Below are 23,856 nucleotides of genomic sequence, written 5' to 3'. Positions count from 1 at the left end.
CTCACAAGGAAGCAGTGAGATTTAGAAATTAGAAATAAAATAACAATCCAAATCAGGAATAAGAGATAACTCTCCCTAAAAGATGCCAACTGAACATTAAACATATTGGAATCAGATTAGAATTGGAAATATATTAGAATCAATATTCAGATCAATTGAATAGCACAGTCAAATACTAAAGAATAATAGGACCATCAAATAGATTAAAAATGCAGAGTAAAATTTTTGTCTTTCAAGAGGGATCACTACCCAAACTTTGAAATGAGCCAACTGGATATTATCAAATATACAATAGAGAATCCAAAACAAATCTAAAATTTGTAGAAACTTAAAATACTAACTTCGTCTTTACAGATTTGTAACCAGTGTTCACGTTTCAATCATTTTCCAACAGACTTTTGTCCCATTTGTAGTGTTTGTTTTCTTCCTAAGTAATTTCAGAGCATTTCTTGAGTATGCATGCAAGTGAAAGAAAGTGACTGCTTGTTTGCTCACAGTTGATCAGGGGGCATTGTCAGGGCTAAGGAAGGGGAGTGGTGTCACCCAGCTGTATGAGTTCTTGATGGATCTTGATTATCCATCACCCTCAGGAAGGTAAGGCCATCCATTGAAGAAACTGGTTTGTAGTCATCCTTTGTATGGACTAAAACATATTCACCCTTGCTTGTTGTGTTTCTTGTCTAACCTCTTTGTTGCAAGGTCAAGGCAGGAGAGACAGGAGGCTGGCGGGACTGGCCAAAGCTCTCCTTGAGTGGATGCTGCTAAGGCAGGGAGTCATGAGACTGGGGTGTCCATTTTCCAGAATGCTAGTTCTGAAGATATTCACAGGTGAAGATTTCTGTGCATTCCCTAGGCAGACATCTCCTACTATCACCCATCCCAGTGCTGACCTCTGTGCAAAGCGTGCATTTGGAGACGGATTACGTTGCTTGAGTACCCTGTGCTGGAAGAAATGGCAACTTAGAGAGAAAGGGGATTCATCTCCCTCCCTGCCATGTAGTAATAAGGTACTTGTGTTATTCTTCACAGACCAAGGAGGTGGGCTAACATGAAGAGCTGCAATGTGTTTGTCGCTGTCACATTCAGAGTATTGGGTGACACCGTTTTGTCCCTCGCCCAGTGGCTGGTTGAACAACAGCAGCGGAACGATATGAAGTGCTCCTTGAGGAAGGCCCTTCACTCCTAGAGGTTTCTCCCTGAATCCTTTACACTAGGGAGAGGGTGTTGTTTCCGATGTAGAGGGCACTGTTTGTTAGGATCTTATGACATTTTAGAATCATCCTTTTGGACAGCGTTATCCACCTCAGTTTTGTGCACCATGACAGGGGCTCTAACATGTTTTTCCTGATTTAAGTGGTGCTGAGCTGGAGGTGGTCATAATGAAACTGAGGTTGTTCCTCATTTTTGCTTCATTCTGGATGAAACTAGAAAAATAGAAGGCTGAGAAGCTGATTCCCTTTTCCAGTTTGTATCTGGTCCTCTCTGCAATCCACTTCTCCTGTAGACTAAAGGGGAATTTCTCCAAATGGGACAGATTCCTCGTGCAAAGTTGAGGCAAGACAAGCCACATAAGTAGCCTTCGGCTTTGGCTGCCTCCAACTCCAATAGCAGGTCTCCTAGTTTTTGAAGGCATAGGGAGTCCCTGATAGAAGTCTTGAAGAAAGACTCGAGTCTGTTGAAAACAGCAGTCTCCTTTGCCAGTGCAGATCTGTAGCATTCTGCCAGTCTTTGCCAGACTGAAGTTAAAGCAGCACTGGTATGTTTGATGTGAACTGACCTTAACCTGCTTGCATGCTCAGCAGACTTGGGTCCAAGCCACTTCACCAGCAGGTCGAGTTCTTCAGTAGGCTTGAGCTTGAGGTCTTCAGTGGCTTTGCAGAATGTGAATTTCCCAGCCCAGTAATTTTCTGGCTGATCGTCGAATTTCGTGAATCCAGCTGTCGGTCGGTCATGATGGGCTAGGAATCTCGCAAGTCCTGACCCATCATGATGAGTTTGGGATTCATAGGGGGTGTATGCACCTTACCAGGAGGCTAAGCAGCATCACCACCTGCATTAGTTATGCCATGGTACGTAGGAGCATTGAGCATGTGAAGGAGGCTGACTCTGTTCTGTCCCATTTGGGTGAAAGGTGTCAAGTTGTGGGATGTTATCCTGAGGACGGAGAGCCCACTTCCCCGCTTTCAGTCTTGATTGGCTGGCCTGAATCTTCGGTGTCTGCTAGTGAGTGGGTATAAGCTTAAGCAGAATGGTCTTTGGTTGCTCCATGCCCACCTCAAAGACTTTGGCCTCAGCTGAAACCGCCTCTGCCTCCTTTTCATGCTGCAGTGCCTCTAATGTGGACTCCAGGTGGACTTCCTCTGTTTAATTCAGCCTATCTCACTTTAACAGCAATTTCTCTTTCTGCAAATGACGTCCTAGCTAGTGCTGCTTCAGCCCTGGCACAGGATTCCAGTGCTGCCATGCTTGCCACTGATGCTTTAGACTATCTAGGTAATCTAGATAAGCCGATTGATCGCACTGACCTGGTTTCAAGGCTTCTCTTCTCCATTGCCAACATTTTAACTTTCAGTAGTGGGTGCTTGTAGAATCAATATCAGATCACCTTTGTGTATCCTTTCCCTATTCTGCCCTCGCTCAAGAGTTTTCCCTGACATTTTCAGCTAAACTAGATAGATGACTCCTGTCCTGGTGTAGCTGTAGTTGAAGGCGGTTTTAACATTCACCGATGTGTTGCAGTATGCAAGGAGCTTGGGTAAGAAGACAGTACTATTAAGTGTTCTAATGAAAGACAGATACAAATATTGATTGAAATTCCATCGACTTCTAACAAGTGCTTCCAGCTACTAAATGAAATGCACAAAGATATAAAGTGGCCAACCTGATGACAAAAGCGAATTGTTTAACAACATGATAGTGAGCAATTACAACAGCTGTGAACCCACAAGGAAGCAATGAGATCCAGTAATAGGAATAAAATAACAATCCAAATCAAGAAAGACATAACACAGTCTGTATAGGACATCGAAGAGAGAGATACAAACTGATAATTAATAGACCCCAAAGGAAATAACAGTCTCACAGCAACATTATAAGTGCACAGATATGCAAGAATACAAATATTTGAAGAGACGTTAGAATAAAAAAAAGTTGTCTCGAAGAGTCTTAACAAGAGGGTGTCATCTCTTCCCCGGCTCTTGTGTGTGTGGGCTCATAGAGCCTAGTTGCCGAGTGTAAGAATGACCTCAAATAGCACTCGTTGGAACAGCACAGTTATTTTATTTTATTACTAAAAGTGCTCCTCTGTTTAGCCAAGGTGGCATGCAGACGGTGAGAAATATTGTCCCGAATTGCCAGGACTTTCCACAGGGTCCTTTGTTCTATCACATCTTCCAGTGCATCTGGTTTCACTCCTATAACGGAGCCAGCCTTTCTAATCAATTTATTGACCCTATTGGCATCACCCATGTTGATGCCATTGCCCCAGCACATCACTGCAGTGCAGGTTTAGTCTTCCTAAAGTCCATCACCATCTCCTTTGTCTTACTGATGTTGAGCTGCAGATGATTCAGCTTGCACCATTTGGCAAAGCCCTCCACCAGGGCCCTGTATTCTTCCTCCTGTCCTCCCTTTATACACCAAAATATTGCAGAGTCATCAGAGATTTCTGCAGATAACTTGACTCTGTGTTGTGTGTAAAGTGCAAGTTATACAGGGTAAACAGGAAGGGAGCCAGTAGTGTCCCCTGTGGAGCCCCAGTGCTGCTAATAGCCACATCTGACACACCGCTCTGAAGCCGCACAAGCTGGTCTGCCAATCAGCTGGTCCATTATCCAGGATACAAAGGTAGTGCCAACCTGCATTGCATGGAGCTTTTCCCCTAGCAATGAGGGCAGTATGGCACTTGAGGAATCAAAAAACATGATCCTCACATTGCTGCCCTGCTTATCCAAATGGGAGTAGGCTCTGTTCAGCAGGTAAATGACACCATCGTCAACTCCAAAGTGCTCCTGGTAGGCAAACTGCAGGGGGTTGAGGGCTGATCTGACCAGGAGTCAGAGGTGAGCCAGGACCAACCTCTCAGCGGTTTTCATGATGTGTGAGGTCAGGTGTGTAGTCATTTCAGTTGGCCCTTCTTGGGCACTGGGACCACACATGATGTTTTCCACACAGTCAGGACCCTTTCCAATGCTCTGGAGATCTTCACCCAACTGCTTGGGGTTCACACCAACAAGTCCTGATGCTTTGCTATGTCTAAGTTTCTCCAAAGCCCTTCTCTCCTCCTCCTCCTCCTCCATAGTGAAGATAAGCCCATGATGACTGGGAGTTGGTGGAAGATGATACAAATTAGAAACAATGCCTTCAGATCACCAATGTCTGCCATCATGATGAAAATTAAACAAAACTAGCTACTAAGGAATCTAGAAGTAACAATGAGAAAACTCTGAACATTGACCATCATTCAGAAAGCTTTAAAGTAATATTTTAAAAAAAGATAAAGTTAGTCTTTCTGTTAGGGTCGCAAAATGAGAGAGGCAGATTTTGATAGAGTAAGATCAGACCTCGGAGAGCTAGATTGGAAGTAGCTGTTCTGTAGCTGAGAGAGAGAGAGCAACAGCTGATTAGTAGTTGATGTTTAAAAGCAAGATTAAAAGGGATCGGACTCAGTTTCTCCCGCAAAAGTAAAAAGCAAAGGTGATAAGTTTAGGGAATAAAAGATATTAAAGTTTTCTTTAGGTACAAGAGTGACGCTATGCCAGGTTCAGGGAATTTTAATCAAATGAGTCACTTGCAGGTTATAGGGGATAAAGGAAGAAGCTGAAGTAAATCAGGAGAGCAAAAAGGAGACATGAAGTGTGATTGGCAAGTAGGATTAAGAAAAATCTTTAAACCTTTCAAGATATATTAGAATCAAGAGATTAGCTGATGAAGGAATAAATCCCCTCAGGGGCCAGGGGGTATTCTGTGTATTGAGATGGGTGTAAGCAAAATCCTAAATTACCTGTTTTCATAGGTATTGACCAGGTAAGAGGCCATGGAGTTAAAGGACTATGTCTTTACCAGAAAGGAGGAAGTACTAGAAATATTGGAGTTGATATATCTTCAGGGTCTGACAAGATCTATCCCAGGATACTGAGGGAAGTAAGGGAGGAGATTGCTGGGTTTCTGATGGAAAGGAAGGAACTGATCAGAAGAAATTAGTTTTGTGCCAGGGGATTATGCTTTGCAAAACAGACTTTTCTGAGGAGGTACCTAAGAAAGTTGATGAAGGCTATGTGGTGGTGACAGTTTATGCAAAATTTAATGAGGCTTTTGGCAAGGTCCTGCATGATAGGTTGGCCCAAAAGATTAAAATTCAAAGACTCAGAGGTGTGTTGGCAGACTGGTGATGAGAAGCAGATGGTACTGGCCGAAGAGTGTTTATCTGACTGGAAATCATTTGTTTAATTTGTTTTTCTTGTGAATGCTGCTTATATGCTATGTGCATATGGTGCTGCTTGCACGTAAGTTCTTCATTGCTGCTGTGCATACGTGTATTTGTGCATGTGCCAATTAAATGTGACTTTGGACACAGATTGGCCTGGGACCTTTGGACTATACTCTCTGTGAAATACTGGGATGGGGGTGTAAGTAGTGTCATTTGGAGTTTCCAGACAGCATGAAAATTGATAGGGTCAAAGGAAGTTGTCTCAGGAGATAGGATGTAAACCATCTGAAGTGTTTAGCAGAGCGGTGATTGATAGGATTATAATCGGGCATGTGTTAAGGTAATGGGGATTTAAATTCTGGTAGGACATAAAGGGTAAATAGAGGAGACCTTTGAAGCATCAATATCCAGAGAGGTGCTGAAGTACAACCCATAGCTTCCTGAATCTGGCAACAGGGTTGGATAACAGTGAGAAAAGGCATTTGGTAAGCTGACAAATTACAAACATTACAGGTCAAGGTAATGAGCATAAGAATCTGATGTGACGTTGCATTATACAAAACATAGTTTAGACTGCACTCAGAGTACTGTGTGCAGTTCTGGTTGCCACACAATAGGCAGAATTTGGTAGCAATAGGAATGCAGAAGAGATGGGCTCAAATGTTGTCTAGAATTGGGAGCTGTCATTGTTGGAAGAGATTGGATAGGCTGGGTTCATTTTCAGTTATGAGGGGCACCAATAAGATTCTTCTCCCAAGACAGTGGGTCTAAATCAAAAGGGCACAGTTTAGCGTTTGAAAGGACATTTGAAGGGCAAATTATTTTCCGAGCATAAGATGGTGAACATCAATAGGTTGCCAGAAGAGATTGTGGAGGCAGAGAGAACAGCGATCTTTGGACTGGTATTTGGATGGGAATGGTATGGAGGGACACAGGCCTAACATGGGGGAAAATGGAATGAGCATGGCAAGGTATCATGATCTGCATGGATGGGCAGTGTGTGTCCTGTATTATGATTCTATAAGCTGTTATTCTGTGATTGATTCAGTTCTGGAGTTTTTTCATTTTCGACTTTTTTCTTTCTGAACTATTCACCTTGCATGTTTCCTGTTGAGGAAGTCAGCTGTTTTCCAAAAATTAAGTGTTTGAGCCATTCGATAACCCTAGTTTTATGTTAGTAAACTTGTACTTATTGTGGTATTGTTTATTATGATATGAATCTCCCATTTCAGCATGCAGTCTATACAGAATCTGGGTCTTGCAGTGATTTCAATTGCTGCAGGTTCTATATTGGATTCAAAAGGGTACCTGCTACTTGAAGTATTCTTTTGTGCCTGTCTCTGTGGTAAGCATTGTATATTCTGTACTTGTCTTATTTGGTAGCCTATCAGTTGTATTGATTAGGATGTCAACTTAAGTGAATACCCAAGTATTTGCATGGACAATACACTAAAGTTTTACTTATAACATGGTGCCTGACAATCAGGAAGCTAGTGTATGGAGCACAGCACTTTTTGAAAATGATTTAAAACATGTCAGTAGAAGAATGTGAATTTTGGGCCTCAACTGATCTGTTGAAAAACATCTAAGTTTCACTCTTTGTAAAGAATGCCTTGGATGTAAAAACATACTTTTTTTTACTTGATTATTCTAAAAATAATTGGGCACTTTTAATCTTGAAACATTTGTTGGGGAGAGAGGGGGTGTTATTGGGAAACCAGTCAATTCCTTCCTGTGTACATTGTTTGATATATTTTGGTGAATTTTGTTGTGAGATAACAATGAAACATGTATTTTATGCCCCCAGATTTAAGATTTGCTTTCCTCAATTGCTTCCCTTTTTCCTTTGTCAGTCTGGAAGAATTCCTTTCCTCAAAAGTACTTTCCCTAGGAAGTGTTTTTTTTAATAGTCTAGTATATCCTCTTGCAAGTGGAGTGCTCAACTCTACATTCAAAATTTAGAGTTACATTTGAGTTTTACAGTTGTGCTTCAATCAAAACCTGAAATAAATGTTTTGAAGATTTGTAATAGATCCTTCATTTTACATTATGTTTAATGGCTGTGAAAGAGCTTAATTTTGTTAATTAAATGTGTTTATTTTGTTCATTTTAAATAGTTTTTAGATAACTGGGTTGTAGTTATCAAGATGTGACTACAGTGTTTGCCTTTTGATTTTCCAGTGGCAATAATGGCTGTTGTAGTGCTCTATTTTGTGGATTTACTGTCAGGTACGAACTTCCAATTAAAGTTTCCAAATTGTTAGATATTGATTGCTGTAAAGAATCTTAAATTTTCATAACAATCTTTATTTTAATTTTTTTTAGAGGGTGATCTGAATGTGACTGCATGGAAGCGTTCAAAACTCCAAGCTGTTGCGGCAGCAGAGTAAGTTCTTTTGGGCAAGGTGTAACATCCCAGTGTTTAAGACAGAAGAAGAAGGAGTAAGAGTAAATAAGCTTGGGTAGTTTTAGTGTTAAGATCAGTTCCTAAATAAATGCATCTTGGAGGTGTTGTGAGCCTTCAGTGGCAGCAATTGTCTGGCCTTTTCTCCCTATTGCTATAGATTTAATTAAGAAGCAATAAGAAATAAAGTGAAGTATAACAGACATAAAAGCAGGTACAACAAAAAAAGAAGCAGTAGCACGTGATTGCATGCAGGAGTGGCAAGTATGCTGTTAGAAAACTGATCCTGGAGCAAATAAATGGTTTCAGAACTCCAGTCCTACTCCTATCTATTTGTGCCTGATGGTTAATGCTTGCTCATATGAAGAGATATGCACGTAGTAGCAGTTTTGTGAACAGAAGTTTCAAATAAAACGTTGAGCTTTAACCTTTGCAACTCTTATTAGCCAGAATTGCTCTAGATGCTCTTGGAGATAACAGTAACACAGAAACGAGTCTTCAGCAAATTTAGTCAATTTTCTATGAAGAAATTACTATGCACGTAAAATAACTTGGGAAATAGGCTTAACAATATATTGAGCATAATATGAAGTATTCCTGTTTTAAAATCAATCCATGATTCTACTCTCTTCTAGAGTACACAGAGCAAGATTTTTTAAACTACAAATGTCCACAGAAAGCCCAAAAATGCAATCTTACTGAGCCAACCACTTGCTCTCACCAATATGATAGAATAATCTCTAAAGATAAATTAACCAGTATTTAGTTATCAATAACTTACTTGTACAGGTTCTCACAGGACCAGTGGGTTCCTGACCTTGATTCAAACAAAAACGAAGGGCTGTATTCTAGGAGTAAATTGAGAGCAACTGCTATGACAGCAAGGCAGCAATTGTCAACAGAAGGTGTGGGTCCCAGGTATTTTTGGCAGCTACGTGAAGCAGTCTATGTTCCAAGCCTACACTGGTAACACTCCTCAACTTTCCCTTCAGTTCATCAATAACTACATTGGTGCTGCTTCCTGCACTCACGCGTGACTTTATCAACTTGGCCTCCAGCTTCCATCGTGCCGTCAAATTTACCGGGTCCATTTCCAATACTTCCCTCACCTTTCTTGATCTCTCTGTCTCTATCTGTGGAGACAGCTTATCTACTGGTGTCAATGATAGATCCACAGACTCTCACAGTTACACGACTAGACTTCTTCCCACCCTGTTACATGTTAAAACGACATCCCCTTCTCTCAGTTCATCTGTCTCCACCGTATCTGCTTTCAGGATGAGGCTTTCCATTCCAGAAGAAAGGAGAGGTCCACCTCCTTCCAAGAAAGGGCCTTCCTTGCTCCACCATCAACACTGACCTCAACCACATCTGTTTCAATTCGCGCACGTCTGCCCTCAACCCATCCTCCCACCACCCCATCAGCGATAAGAGTTCCTCTTGTTCTCACTTACACCTCACCAGCCTCTGCATCCAGCATGTAATTCTCCTTAACTTCTGCCATCTCCAGTGGGATCCCACCAGCAAGCACATTATTTGGGTGCCCCCCCCCCCCCACTTTCTGCAGGGACCAATCCTTATGCAGTTCCCTTATCCATTCATTTCTCCCCACTGATCTTCTTCCTGGCATTTACCCTTGCTTGCAGAGCAAGCGTTACACTTGCCCCTGCACTTCCTCCCTCACAGGAAGAAGTAAGGGGACACTTCACCTGAGAGTCTGTTGGGATCATCTACTGTTTGCAGTGCTCCCATTGTTGCCTCCTGTATATCAGTGAGACCCGACGCAGATTGGGAGACTGCTTCGTCAAACACCTACGCTCCATCCACCAGTACAAGCAGGATCTCCCAGTGGTCGCCCATTTTAATCCTCTTCCCATTCCCATTCCGACATGTCAGTCTATGGCGGCCTCCTGCTGCCGTGATGAGGCCACACACAGGTTAGAGAGTCAATACCTTATATTTCGTCTGGATAGCTTCCAACCTGATGACCTGAACATCGATTTCTTGAGTTTCAGGTAATGCCCTGCCCCATTCACCATTCTCCATTCCCATTTCCCTCTTTCACCTTATCTGCTTATCATCTCCCACTGCTGCTCCTCCCCCTTTTCTTCCTTGACCTTCTGTCCTCTCCCATCAGACTTCCCCTTCTCCAGCCCTGTATCTCTTTCACCAATCAACTTCTCAGCTCGTTACTTCACCCCTCCCTGGTCCCAGTTTCACCTATCACCTTGTGGTTCTTCCTTCCCTCACTCCGCTTTCTGACTCTGACTCCTCATTTTTTTTCCAGTCCCGCCAAAGAGTCTTGGCCCAAAATGTCAACTGTACTCTTTTCTCTAGATGCTGTCTGGCCTGCTGCGTTCCTCCAGCATTTTGTGTGTGTTGCTTGGATTTCCAGCATCTGCAGATTTTCTCTTGTTTGTAATTGTCAGTTTTGTGCCATCAAACCATTTAAGTGAAAGTGAATTGAGGAAATATTTTACAGGCTGGGAGTCAGACCTAGCATAAAGTAAAGGATGTAGTTGTTGAACATTATTGTGGGGGTTCCTTGACAAATATCCTTACCCCAAATGAGTATAACTACTACATCAATAATACTTAATCATAAATGAGGTGTTCATAGATTTCATGCCATGCAGCTCCATTCACAACTTGTGAAGTGGTCTCTGTCCACACACACAGTGGGACCTGGGCAACAATATTTAAACTGACAAACAAATTATTTATATAGTACAAATTTGAAAAGAAGCAGTATTAAAGTTTACAGTCATTAACTTTGCGTCAGAATATTTGATCTATTATTTGAATGTAATGTTTTTAAGCTGAATTGTTAACCCATTTCGTGCTGCTGCCAGGTTAGCAGAACATTTCCTCTCATGTTTAATTTCACCATCAGACAGAACTTTGTCTTGCAACAGGCGAGAAAGTTTCAGAACAAAATAAAATTCTTATTATGTACCACTAGTGTAACTATATCCCTCAACATAAACAAAAAACATAGTAAAAGATAATTGAAAACATAAGAGGCAGCAATTGCTACTTTGGACTATGTTCCTTTGGAAAAATGATTGGTTATACCCCCATTTACTGAAAGTGAGGTATTGGTATTTCTTTTCCTGACATTCCACCAGTTGATTGTTTCGGTGCAGTGAAAAAGCGTTGAATCAGTAAGTATCTAGGTTACTGGAAGCTTTGTAAGGTTAACATTTTAAAGACTTGCCAGTTAATTTGCTAAGATGGGGTATCATTTCAAGCTTGAGTTCCTCTTTTTTTCCCATTATACCATGTGCAGTACTGTACAAAAGTCCTAGGCAGTTAAATTTTTTATATAAATTTTGTTTTACATGTTTATTTTTTGTCTTCTGCATTAAAAAAGAGCAAATTTTAGATTTCCAAGCATTCATTAAAGAAAGTTATGTAATAGACCACTTTACACCAGTAAAACCTTGATTACTTTGTAGGTATGTAGCCCAGTGCATGACTAAACAAAATTAACAAACAGGGTGCTAATGATCGATGACGTAATAAGTTGAATGAAGTAAACTGATTAACTGAAAAAGAAATGGGTGTGGAAGCAACCAGACTCAAAGGTGAGAGTGTGACAGATGTGATGGTTCAATGTTCAAATCATACACCATGTCAAGAGTGAGCACAAGACATATGGTTATCATCTTGCAAGGTTTCTCCGAAACAAAAGTTTTGTGGCAGACAGGAGTTTCAAGATGTGTTGTCCAAACTCTCCTGAAGAAGTACAAAGAAACGGGCAAGGCTGAGGAGCAGAAGTGCGGTGGTCATTCATGGAAACAGAGTTCAACTCATGATAGCAATATCAAACGAGCATCCCTTCTAAATCAGAAGAAGTCCAGCACTGCAATAGGTCTGAGCTTACAGTAACCACTGGAACCCAAGTACACCCCTCTACAGTCTGGAGAACTCTTGTCAGAAGTGGTCTTTGTGAAAGAGTTGCTACCATTCCTTTGAAGTGGAAACAAAGCCAAGAGACTCACCTACGCACAAAAACTCAAGGATTGGGGTGCTAAACAATGGCAGCAAGTACTCCAGACTGACGAGTTTGTCCATAAGAAAGCTGGAGAGAGCTATATGGATGAATGATGGCAGCTAACAATGATACACAGCGGAGGTTCCCTTCTGGTTTGGGGTTGTATTTCTGCAAATGGAGTTGGTGATCTGGTCAGAATTAATGAGATCCTTCATGCTTAGAAGTACAAGCAAATTCTCATCCATTACACACTGCCATCAGGGAGATGTTTGATCAGTTCCAACTTCATTCTGCAGCAGAACAATGACCTAAACACATAGCCAAGGTCATAAAGAACCATCTCCAGTGAAAAGAAGAACAAGGACAGTTGGTTTGGCCTCAACAGAACCCTGATCTCAACATTATTGAGGCTCTCTCATTACCTAGAAAGACAGAAGCACGTGAGACAGCCAGAATCTGCAGAAGACTTGTTTCAAGTTCTCCAAGTTACTTGGATCAACTGACATGCTGATTTTCTCATAAAACTGCACAACAGTGTACTTAAGACAATTGACACAGTTTTAAAGGCAAAGGATGGTCACCCCAAATATTGATTTGATATACTTTTTTTTTATTGTTTACTGCTCTTTATAATTTTTTGGACATTTAGAAATGTTTCATTGCATTTTTGAAAGCATCTTTGCATTTTAGTATTTTTTTTTACACGTGCCCAAGACTTTTGCACAGTACCTGTAAATGTGGATTGATCACAATCGTGTACACTATTTTGGTTTGTTGAATGTCAGATAGTACTGGAGGAGATTGTCTGAATATTTTTACCATAATGAATACAATGGCTGACATAACCTGTTATCAAAGGAGATGCCGCTCTTGCAATTTCATATTTTGGTTATTTTAATGGCTTTCTTGATGGGATTCAATCCAGTGTTAGAATGTTAAATTCACTACAGAAGGAGCATTGGAATATTTTGAATAATTGAAATCTAAAAAAAAATCCTTAGAAATGTTCCAAAATTGGTCCCTAATCTTATTGCACATATCCTTGGGCTTACTACTTAATTTAGTTGCAGTAAAATGAACATTACTGCGAACAATCCCCCTAGAGCTCTGTTTTATTGTACTTTTGTTTGTCACTTTAAGAATATTGAATCATAAAACTTGCAAATTTCAAATTCTCTATTGCGTAATTCTTACTGTGAAGCTAGTGTTCACTTTGCTTGTTTTAGTTGGCTCTCTTTTTGTGTAACTCCTGTGGGCAAGCATAATTTTGTTCGAGCATTTGGCGTTTATAATGTATTATGTATGATTTATTCAGATCAAAAGATTAGCCAGCAATGATTAAACTGGTGACATATGTTATGATTATTATCTAATTTTGTCTGATCCTGCAATGGTACCTGGAATGAAATTAATCACTGTATGTGCGCCATTTTTGTTATGTTTTGAGAAACTTTGTTTCTGAACTGCTTCAACTGCTTTTCACATTTCAAATTCTGTGATTTTTTTTATGTAAAGTTATTTTCTAAACTCAGAACTTTGGATTTGATGTTGTGCAGTGAGCCAAATATGATTAGGGAGTTTGAGGTAGAGGAACACTTCAGAGCCAGTGATCATAATATAATAGAATTCACCCTGCAATTTAAGAGGGGGAAGCTAAAATCAGATGTATCAGTATTACATGGGTAAAAATAACTACAGAAGCATGAAAGAGAAGCTGGCTGGTGCTAGTTGGAAGGGGACTGTAGCAGGGATGATGGTAGAGTAGCAATAGCTGGAATTTTGGAAGTAATTCACAAGATGTAGGATCATTTCATCCCTAAGAAAAAGCAGCATTCTAAAAGAAGGATAAGACAACTGTGCCTAACAAGGGACGTCAAAAAGAGCACAAAAACAGAAAAAGGTCATACAATATTACAAATATTAGTGGAAAACTAGAGGACTGGGAAGCTTTTAAAAGCTAACAGAAGGCAGCTAAAAACGAACAAAAAGATGAAATATGAATGTAAACCAGCTAATATTAAAGAGTACTAAATTTTTTTTCTGATACATGAAGAGTAAAATAAATGTCAGGGTTGACAGCTGGAAAATGACACTGGAGTATTAGTAATGGGGAACAAAGAAGTGATGTACAAAATGATTAAGTATTTTGCATCAGTCTTCACTGTGCAGCATGCCAGAAATTCAAGAGAATCAAGACAGAAGTGAGTGTAATCACTATTACTATGGAGAAGGTGCTTGGGAAGCTGAGAAGTATGAAAGCAGATAAATTAGATGGACTATGCCTTAGGTTTCTGAAAGGGGTATTTGAAATAACTGCGGAGGTATTCGTGATGATCTCTTCCAAGAATCGCTTGAGTCCAGAGTGGTTTCAGAGAGATGAAAAATTGCAAGTTTTGCTTTACTTTTTAAGAAGGGAGGGAGGAAAAATATAGGAAATTACAGACCAGTTAGCCTGACTTCATTGGTAATTATGATTTTAGTCCATTATTAAGAATGAGGTTTTCCATTATTTGGAAGCACATTATAAAATAGGCTGAAGTCAGAATGGTTTCCTTAAGAGGAGATCTTGCCTGACAGAACTGAAGCAGTAGCAAGCAGGATTGACAAAGAGAAATCAGTGGATGATGTTTTCTTAAGAGGTTAAACAAGTTAGGTCTTTATTCTTTAGAGCATAGAAGGTTGAGGGGGACTTGATAGAGGTATTTAAAAGTGATGGGGATAGATAGAGTTGACATGGATAGGCTTTTTCCATTGAGAGTAGGGGAGATTCAAACAAGAGGACATGAGTTGAGAGTTAAGGGACAAAAGTTTAGGGGTAACACAAGGGAGAACTTGGAACGAGCTTCCAGTAGAAGTGGTAGAGGCAAGTTCAATTTTGTCATTTTAAAAAATAACTGGATAGGTATACGGACAGGAAAGGAATGGAGGGTTATGGGCTGAGTGCAGGTAGGTGGGACTAGGTGAGAGTAAGCGTTCGGCACGGACTAGAAGGGCTGAGATGGCCAGTTTCTGTGTTGTAATTGTTATATGGTTATAAGGCCTTTGACAAGGTGCTGCACATGTGGCTGCTAAGCAAGCTAGCAGCCTGCAGAATTACAGGAAAGGTACAAGTATGGATAGAGGATTAGCTGACTGACAACTGATGACTAATGGTGTTCTGCAATGGTCCATGTTGGGTTTGATACTTTTCATAATGTATGTTGGGATCTGGATGCTGGAAATGATGGCTTTGTGTCCAAGTTTGCTGGTGAGACAAAGATAAGTTGAAGGGGCAGATAGTTTTGAGGAAGCAGGGAGTTTGCAGAAAGCTTGAATGGGTTGGGAGAATGGGCAAAGAAGTGGCAGATGGAATAGAGCATAGGGAACTCTGTGATTGTGTACTATGCTAGAGGGAATAAAGGTGCAGACTATTTTCTAAATACAGAGGGAATTCATTAACTGGTGGTGCAAAGAGTCTTGGGAGTTCTAGTGCAGGATTCCCAAGAAGATAACTTGCAGGTTGTGTTGTAAGGAAGGCAAATGCAATGTTAAAATTCATTTCAAGAGGACTGGAATGTAAAATGAATGTCTGTAATAATGTGGTCAGTCCACATTTGGAGTATTATAATTAGTTTGGGCCTCATTTCTAAGGTAGGATTACAGGCATTGTAGAGAGTCCAATGACCCATGGTTTATGAGAACGGTCCAGGGGGTGAGAGAGTAAATGTAAAGATGGCTCTCGGCCTGTTCTTTCTGGAGTTTAAAAGGATGGGGAGGATCTCATTCAAACCTGTTGATAGAGTGGACGTAGAGAGAATTGATGCCTTTAGTTGGACCAAAGAGCTCAGCCTCAAGGAGGTAGCCCTCTCAGATAGAAATGAGGAAGCAATGGAAATGGATCAATGGAATTTATTGCCACTGATGGCTGTGGAGGTCAAGTCATTGGGTACAGTTAAAGCAGAGATTAATGGGTTCTTGATCAGTTATGTGTCAAAGGTTCTGACAAAGGCAGGGTTACATGGTTGATAATATCATTATCAAATAGTGGAGATTCAATGAACCGAATGGCTGAATTCATATGGCTTGCAGTTTTTTTTGGGGGTACTTTTTTGAGAGTTAAAATATTGATGAAATGGCTTTTTTTTTTGTTTCCAGCTATTGTGTGATTACATTGTTCAGATACGTATTCTTTTTGCTGGTCATTGTTAAAACTTATTTGAAAATGTTGGAAAGTTGTATTCTCTGTCATTAGTCTAATGGGTTAAAGAAACCTGGTTGTAGAGTTGTAGGGTTGCTAACAGTTTGTAACTGCAGTTCAAAAATAAGAGCTGCATGTGTGCAGTCATCATTGAACTGTAGGTGGTTATAACCATGTACAAAGTAATGACTGAAATAGTTGTATGGCATTTTCAAATTTGATTACATTTACAAATCATTCTCTAATTTGGCAGCTAGTTTTACTTGCTGAAGCTCTGCTTATTCTTGCATTAAATATCTTTGAGTATTTCTCACATTGTTCATTGACCTCTCTTGATACAAAAGAATGAAACCCTTTGTGCCTTGTCCTGGAAGGTTTGCTCTAAAATAATAGCTATCTATTAGAATATTTCAGTTTAAAAAATGCCATTGTTGTGTTTGTTTTGGTTTTCAGCTGCTTATTTATTTTGTATTCAGAGATGTTGGCTTTCGAGGATTCATGATTGTTCAGTGTCATTTCCAGTAGGCAAGTATAAAGGAGAAATAAATATTGTTACTCCAGATCCAAAGCAGCACAAAAACACAATAAACATGAATCTATAAAATAGCTTATGTACATTGAAAATTTAAAACATCACTAGGTATGGGAGTGTCTGTGCATAAGATGACTTACAGGAAATAGTAAAGTAGTGGTGGGGGAGTGTGGAAGGGTGGGTTAGTAGGTGGAGGTGCTCATCAGCCTTGCTGCTTCAGGACAGTAACTGTTTTTGCATTTGGTGGTTCTGACATTGATACTACATAGCCTTCTCCCTGATGGGAGTGGGACAAACAGCTGTGGGTGGGTGGGATCCTTCGTGATGTGACTGGCCGTTTTAATGGCAACTTGCTGTGTACATGTACTTGATGATGGGTAGGCTGGTGCCGGTGATATGTTGAGCCGTTTTGACTACCCGTTGTTGTGCCTTCCTGCCTGCCGCAGTGTCGTTTCCATAGTGTGCAATGATGCAGAAGTTAAGGTGCTTTCTACTGCGCACCTGGAGAAAGATGCAAGTATAGTGCATAGTTCAGCCTCCTCAGAAAGTAGAGGTGTTGGTGAGCTTCCTTGAACATGTAGGATGTATTTTAGGACCATGAGAGTTTGTGTGAGATGTGACACTCCCCAGGAGTTTGGAACTGCTTGCAGTTTCCACTGATGTGAAGAGAGGAGAGTGGTGCAAGTTTTCCTGAAGTCAATAACCATCGTTTGTCTTGTTGACACTGAGGAAGTTATTTGCCTGGTACCTCCTCTCTGTAGACCGTCTCATCGTTGTTGATGATGACACTGTCATGTCATCGGTGAACTTGACAATGAGATGGCTCAGGTGTTTGGCCATGTGTGAGTAGCGAGTACAGCAATCAGCTGAGCATTCAGCCCTCGGGTGGAGGAGATGTGTGTACCTGTGTTGAGGATGATGGAGGAGGCATGGTTGTGCATCCTGACTGAGGTCTGTTAGTTAGGAAGTCCAACATCCAATTGCTCAGTGGTGTATTTAGACTGAGGAGTAGAGTTTGTTCACTAACGTTTGTGGGACAACGTTGTTGAATGTCTGAATGGACTTTTCAGTTAGCTTTTAAAGATGGGAAGCTTGATACATTTTTTTTTTAGAGCTTAGCAAATTTAGTTTCAAAGGACCTAATTCACAATTTGTGGAATAACTATAGATATAGCAGAGCTTAATTTATTACAATTAATCTGCTCTAATTGTTGGGAATGAAAATGTGTATTTGGAGGTTACTGTATAAAGTTTGATCATTTTCAGTATTTCAGTGCCAATACCAACCTTTTTTTGATTTTTGATTGTTTCAAATCTCTTACCATCTTTCCTTTCGGTTAGTCATGACGAAGGGTCTCAGCCCGAAAAGTCGACAGCGCTTCTCCCTATGGATGCTGCCTGGCCTGCTGTGTTCCACCAGCATCTTGTATGTGTTGTTGTTGTTCCAGTACCAATCTTATTTCTTTTTATTCCAAATCAAATAGAGATATTGTGCTTCAAGCTTAATTTTCATGCTTCTGCTTTATTGGTGGCCTTAGTCGTTTGTAGTGGAGTTTTCAGTGCAGTGGAGGATTCATCACTGATGCCTTTCAGAAATAGTGTGCAGAGGTTCTTTTCTCTTTTCTCTTTTCTTTTACAGGATTTAGCCAGTTTCTGGGTATAAAGATAAAAATAAATCTATTAACAACTTTTCCAGTTTTAGGAGTAATTACTAAATTTGGCATTGAGTTAAACAATCAGCAGAATTTTTTTATTTTGTAGTTTGTATTGAGTATTTTCTTTCTGTTTTAGAAAAGAAATGAAAATCAAAGAGCTAGCTTCTTGGCTTTTGGCCTTGCTTGCATCTACTTTAACATCCTTGCTGCAGCTGCTTTTGGACTTGAAACGTTTCCAGTGCTAAAACAGTTACTTAATTTTTATTCCTGTTACTTTATTCTGTTTCTTAAATGTTAATTTATACTTCCATATCCTAATCATCGTGTTGGTGAAAGGGAATCATTTCATTGGACAATGTAGTCCAGAGGCAGTTTTAAAATTATTTTGTTTCACCATGTTTACAAACTATAATTGCTTTTGTAATTTGTGAGCTGCTTTGAACCTGAACAATCAGATGCTTCACTTTCATCAAATGCCCTTATATAATTGCTGTATACCCAGTCAGAATCCATCACACTGCATGCACCACTTTGAATATGATGCTGTATACCAATTTTAAAAGTATTCAGATTTTTTTTATTGCTCTGGCCTTTGGACATGTGCAGTTGAACTTTTAAGGTTACTTGAATTAAGAGGTCTGCATTTTAAGAATTATATTATTTTACACACTCTGAAGCAGTGATTAAACAAAGTAACTTAAAGATGAGCAGTTTTTGTAAAACTGGAGTGGAAGCCCATGAGTGGTCATATTAGTGTTCATAATTTCATGTAGCTGATTCATAATAGTAACTTTCACCACAATTTCTTACAGATGAGGATTAGGACTGGCAGCCCTCGGGCAGAAGTATACAACCTTTCTTCATCAAAACATCAACATGAAGAATATATTTTTAATACAGTTTACAGATTTCACAAAGGGGCAGAGGGAAGAAAGCTCTTAGTTTAATAGAAAATTGTTAATGTTGATTGTAACATCAAAAAAAACTGAGCAGCAAAATGTTGTAAAACTATTTTAAGAAACTGCCAAATGTTTTAACATATTTGCTCATTTTTAACTAGTAAGATAGTTTCAGTTTATTAATTATTTGTAAAATGGTACATCTTTTACAATTCTGTGATCCCTGGTTTTGTTATCCACCTTTCAGTTGATATTCCTTGAATGGGTAAGTTTAGCAATTTAGAATTTATTTGTAACTTGCATATTAAGCTTAAGAAAATAGCGATGAAAGTTTTGTCGTACTGGAAACAATCGCGAGCTAAAAATTGTTACTTGAATTTGCTTAAGCAAGGTCTGTGTCAAAACATATTAATTTGCCAGTGAAGTAATTCAAATGGTTGCTTATTTCATTACGGTCACTTCATGTGCACAGTGGTACTTTTGTATTTGGCTTGTGTTTTGTATTGCTCTTATCTTGTAAGAGTACTGGTCACCTCGATGTATTTATCATTTGATTGCAAGTTAGTTTTCATTGGTTTAATGCAAGTTGAACTGAATTTTATTTTCTCTGTAGAATCAATTTCATTTCAGTAATTACTTTTCATTATCAGTGAATTGCTGGAGGGAATGAAGGTACCCCATGTGTTTGTTTTAGAAATTAAACTGAATCAACAGTTTGGTAACAAATGGAAATGTTCTATTTAAAAATTTCTTTGCTTAACAAAAATACATACTGTTTGATTTTTCTCCTTGTGCTTGCAGTGTTCATGCTAAATGAAGGAGCTCCAAGTTTTTGTTTTTAGTGTCTCAGAAATGAAGTTTTAGTTCATGTTCTCATTATCCTGTCCAATTTGACATGAGTAGATCTTGGAATTATCTATCTTTGAAGTAAGGACATCTGAAGCACTTTTCAATCGTTGCTTGTTTAGAAGATAAATGAATGAGAAATATTTGCAGTTAAGCTAGAGTTATCGAGATTTTGGAAGACACTTGTGATTTTCAGGGGAATGGATATTTGATTTAGAAGATAAATGAATGAGAAATATTTGCAGTTAAGCTAGAGTTATCGAGATTTTGGAAGACACTTTTGATTTTCAGGGGAATGGATATTTGATTCCTTCCTTAAAAGATGGTCAAACTCATGCTGTCAACAGTGATCTAGTGGTTAGCCATGTTTTATTTGATTCAAGTGATGTATAAATAATACTTTATTTGTTTTGTAGGGCTGCAAAGGGAGAAAGGATTCGTCAACAACAAGTTGAAGACTTGGCCAAAATTCAGCCAATGAATGCATTTGCAGTCCGGAATCGATACCTCTCCAGACTCGGTGCACAAGTAAGAAAATAATTTGATATAAAATGGACTCAATAAAATAGATCCACTTGAAAGTATCATTGATCTTAAATGCAACAAATCTAAAGTGATATGGAAGATACTTTTAACAAGAATGAATTGATTGTCATGATCAAAACTACATTGTTTAGAATTTGGATTGTGCTCAATACTGTTGCTCCAAGATTAACTTATTTGAGTCACCATCAAATCAGATTCTCATATTATTTTACTTGGTGTTTTTAACAATATTCCTGCTTTAAGAGCAGCATATGTGTCTCTACTTTTATCCCATCCATTCATTTGTGGTGAATCATGTCACTTGCAAAATGTGGTTGAAGTTTCCTACCTGTTTTCGTTTCTTTCAGTTACCAGAACATTATACTGTTCATGGATCAGCACTGGCATTTCGGAGTGTATTAAAATAATCTGAAGAATTGTACTGGGGAAGACTTTTAATTTTCCACAACTGGAACTATGAAAATAAACTGACAGAAGACTGTTACAATACTTTTCTAATGGAAAATTTACAGATGAAATATTACAACGGCACTTTTGCACATAGTGTTTTCCATTTGGAGAAGGCTGAGATTTTCAATATATCTATTGTGATAAATATTTAATTTGTATAATAATCATTGCTTGGTACAGGGTACCTGAGAAGTACAGAAATCCAAACAATCAAGAAAAATATCAGCTTCAACTAGCCTGGAGCTCTTCGGAATTGGATAGTTTGTATGTCCACAGATTTTATCTTTGTAATTTGGACTGTAACCACTATTTAAGCTGCAGTTAAGCAATGAACAATTTTTTGAGCAACAAAACATTGTCTTCAGGCATGTTTTATCAACATACACATGAATTGCACACATTGTTAATGACCATTTTATATTGATTAAAGTTCTTTTTAAATCCAGAGAACATTACTGCTTTATTGCCAGTGAATGCAGTTGACTGTATCTGAATTTACTAGTGCACTTCAGATTAAATAAATATCCAGATGTAGAGGAGAGAACGTGGTAGTAATGCCCCAGATTGGATAATATTGATGTGTGTGTGAAAGCTGAAAAATGAATATTTCCATTTTGAGGAGATGATGCATTATTGAGGACATCTTGGCAATGAGCTAGTTCATGCTGATGCCAGTTGTATTGCACATGACAGCATGTTCCAGTCTTTCTCAGCTACTGGAAATTAGATGCAGGAGCTGTTTTATTCTCTTAACTTAGTGAACCCATTGTTTTATGTCATGCATACCTAATACATCTGGTATGTTCTTTGAATGGAGTTTCATAAATTACTTTTATTTCTGTTTCTAATTTTTTTCATTCATTTCAATTATTTTTAAAATGTCTCTGACTTATCAGTTCCAAACTGGTGAGTTAGGTTTCAGGCAAATCTGCAAATATCATAAGATCTTGCCATGAAGATTGGATTATTGCAAAATACTTGACTATTTCATATATGTTCCTTAAGTGAAGGAAACCAGTTTTTGTTGGTTGTGATTTGTATTTTACTGTAGTATAAACATGACTGACTTAAGATGTCCTTAACAGTATTTCAACGAGGCAGTCCACTGGTGTCTTCGAGAAAATGTGTTTATGGATATCTTCCAGATATTTTTATTCTAGAATTGTTTTTGTGAAGTGCAAGTTACGAAAAAAATGACCTCTCTCCCTCCTCCTAACCTCTGTATAATATCGGTGGTGAAGATAATGCTGGAATCAATAATTTAAAGATATTGCAAAATATGGGTCATAGAGTGCTTCAGCATTTATGCTAATACAGAACAGTTTCGGTGACCCAAGTTTATCTCCCCCCCCCCCCCCCCAGTAGATTTCCTTTGATGTTCAGTTTCCTTTTGCATCCACAAGTTTTGTTAATAAGTTAACTGGCTACTATATACCTTCTAAACGTCAGCTAATGGAAGGAGAATCAGGAGAGAAGCAAGGAACTTTGGGAGAAAGACTGGTGGGATTGCTTTGAGAACCAACATTGATTTGATGAGCCAAGTGGCTTCCCATGTTGCAAGGAATTGAGAAAATATGAAAAACACATTGAAAATAATAATTGAATTGGCAATGTTTTACTACATTTGACTGATTTGTTTGAGTTTCTGAGGATGTGACTAGTTTAATAGGTAAAGAGGAACTAATAGAGGTGTGTATTTTGATTTGTGGAAGATTTTCAGTAAGGTTCTACACAACAGATTGGCCAATAAGATCAGAGCAGGTAGAGCTCCAGATTTTATATGGGCATAGATTGAAATTTGGTTGGACAGAAAGCAGAGTGGAAATAAGTGGATCCCTATCAGGTTGGTAGGCTGTGCCAAGCCTTTTGACAAGCTTCTTCAACAGTTTTGCTGAGGAGACTAAACACCATTTTGATGATTCAGTTGAAAATACTGAACTAGACAGGATAGTACTTTGCATGTACAGGGTTCTGGATAAGATAAGTGAGTAGCCCTAAACAAAGCAGGTGGAGCATAGTCTGGCAAAGTTCAAAGTTGTCCAGAACATGAAAGTAAGATATTTTAATTAGTTAAAATTTGGATAGTATGGATTTGCTTCTGCACACTTACTGAGTACCAATATTAGGTGCAACAATTTATTAGGTAGGCATATGGTCTGCTTACCTTTAGTATGAGATGGTTTGACAAGGGAATAATAAAGTCTTACTGCTGTTGTCAGGTCTTTGGCAACAATGTGCCTTGAGTATTGTGTGTAGTTTGATCTCCTTAAGAAAGAATCTACTACATAGATTTAATGGACTGAGGCCAGACATGGTGAAATTTCCATTTGAGAGTGACTAGGTTGGGTCTGTATTCTCTAGAGTTTAGAATAATTAGAGGGGTTTTATTAAACCTTACAAATTGATGATAAGATTTTCATAGGCTGGGTGCATGGAGGAATTTTTCAACCCTGCCGCGGGAGAGGTGGCACAATTTCTGAATAAGGCATGGGCAGTTTAGGGTGATAATAAGAAATTTCTTCAGAGGCCGGAGAACTTTTTGGATTCTTTGGCCGCGCAGCTCAGACACCATCGCTGAGGATTGGAGTAAGGTTTCTTATCACTGATATTTGCTGTGAAATTTGTTTTGTGACAGCAGTATAGTGCAAGACATTTTAAAAAAAAGCGGGGGGGGGATATTCTTAAACATAGAATGCGCATATCCTGGATGGTGACAGTCCATAATGAGAGATGCTGTCTCTGGAAGATGTTGTGCATGGATTGATTCAAGATAGAAACACAGACTTGTTGGGAATTAGGGAAATTGAGAGATATAGAAATTATAATGGAAAGTGGAGCTGATGTGAAAGATTAGTCACGACCTTGATGACTGATAAAGCAGGCTGAAAGGTCAGATGGCTTATTCTTATTTCTTACATTCGT

General features: G+C 39.1%; 1 protein-coding gene across 3 annotated transcripts in view; it reads left to right on the top strand.

Annotated features, from left to right (window-relative positions):
* mfsd1 (major facilitator superfamily domain containing 1) overlaps positions 1–21,429 on the top strand; it is a 64,363-nt gene extending 42,934 nt beyond the window's left edge. Inside the window, exons 14-18 of one of the 3 annotated variants that reach the window (XM_059947398.1) lie at positions 6,661–6,773; positions 7,610–7,657; positions 7,754–7,814; positions 20,355–20,466; positions 20,832–21,429. In XM_059947398.1, the coding sequence (XP_059803381.1) occupies positions 6,661–6,773; positions 7,610–7,657; positions 7,754–7,814; positions 20,355–20,466; positions 20,832–20,891 (394 nt within the window). In that variant the 3' untranslated portion in view covers positions 20,892–21,429. Of the gene's footprint in view, positions 1–6,660; positions 6,774–7,609; positions 7,658–7,753; positions 7,815–19,005; positions 19,887–20,354; positions 20,467–20,831 lie in introns of those variants that run through there. The other 2 variants (XM_059947382.1, XM_059947387.1) reach the window with 2 other exon arrangements.
* Positions 21,430–23,856: the final 2,427 nt, after the last annotated feature.

Source organism: Hypanus sabinus, chromosome 2 (assembly GCF_030144855.1).
Source record: "Hypanus sabinus isolate sHypSab1 chromosome 2, sHypSab1.hap1, whole genome shotgun sequence".
NCBI classification, from domain to species: domain Eukaryota; kingdom Metazoa; phylum Chordata; class Chondrichthyes; order Myliobatiformes; family Dasyatidae; genus Hypanus; species Hypanus sabinus.
Note: the sequence above shows the minus strand (reverse complement) of the source record. Positions and strands in the feature narration are given on the sequence as shown.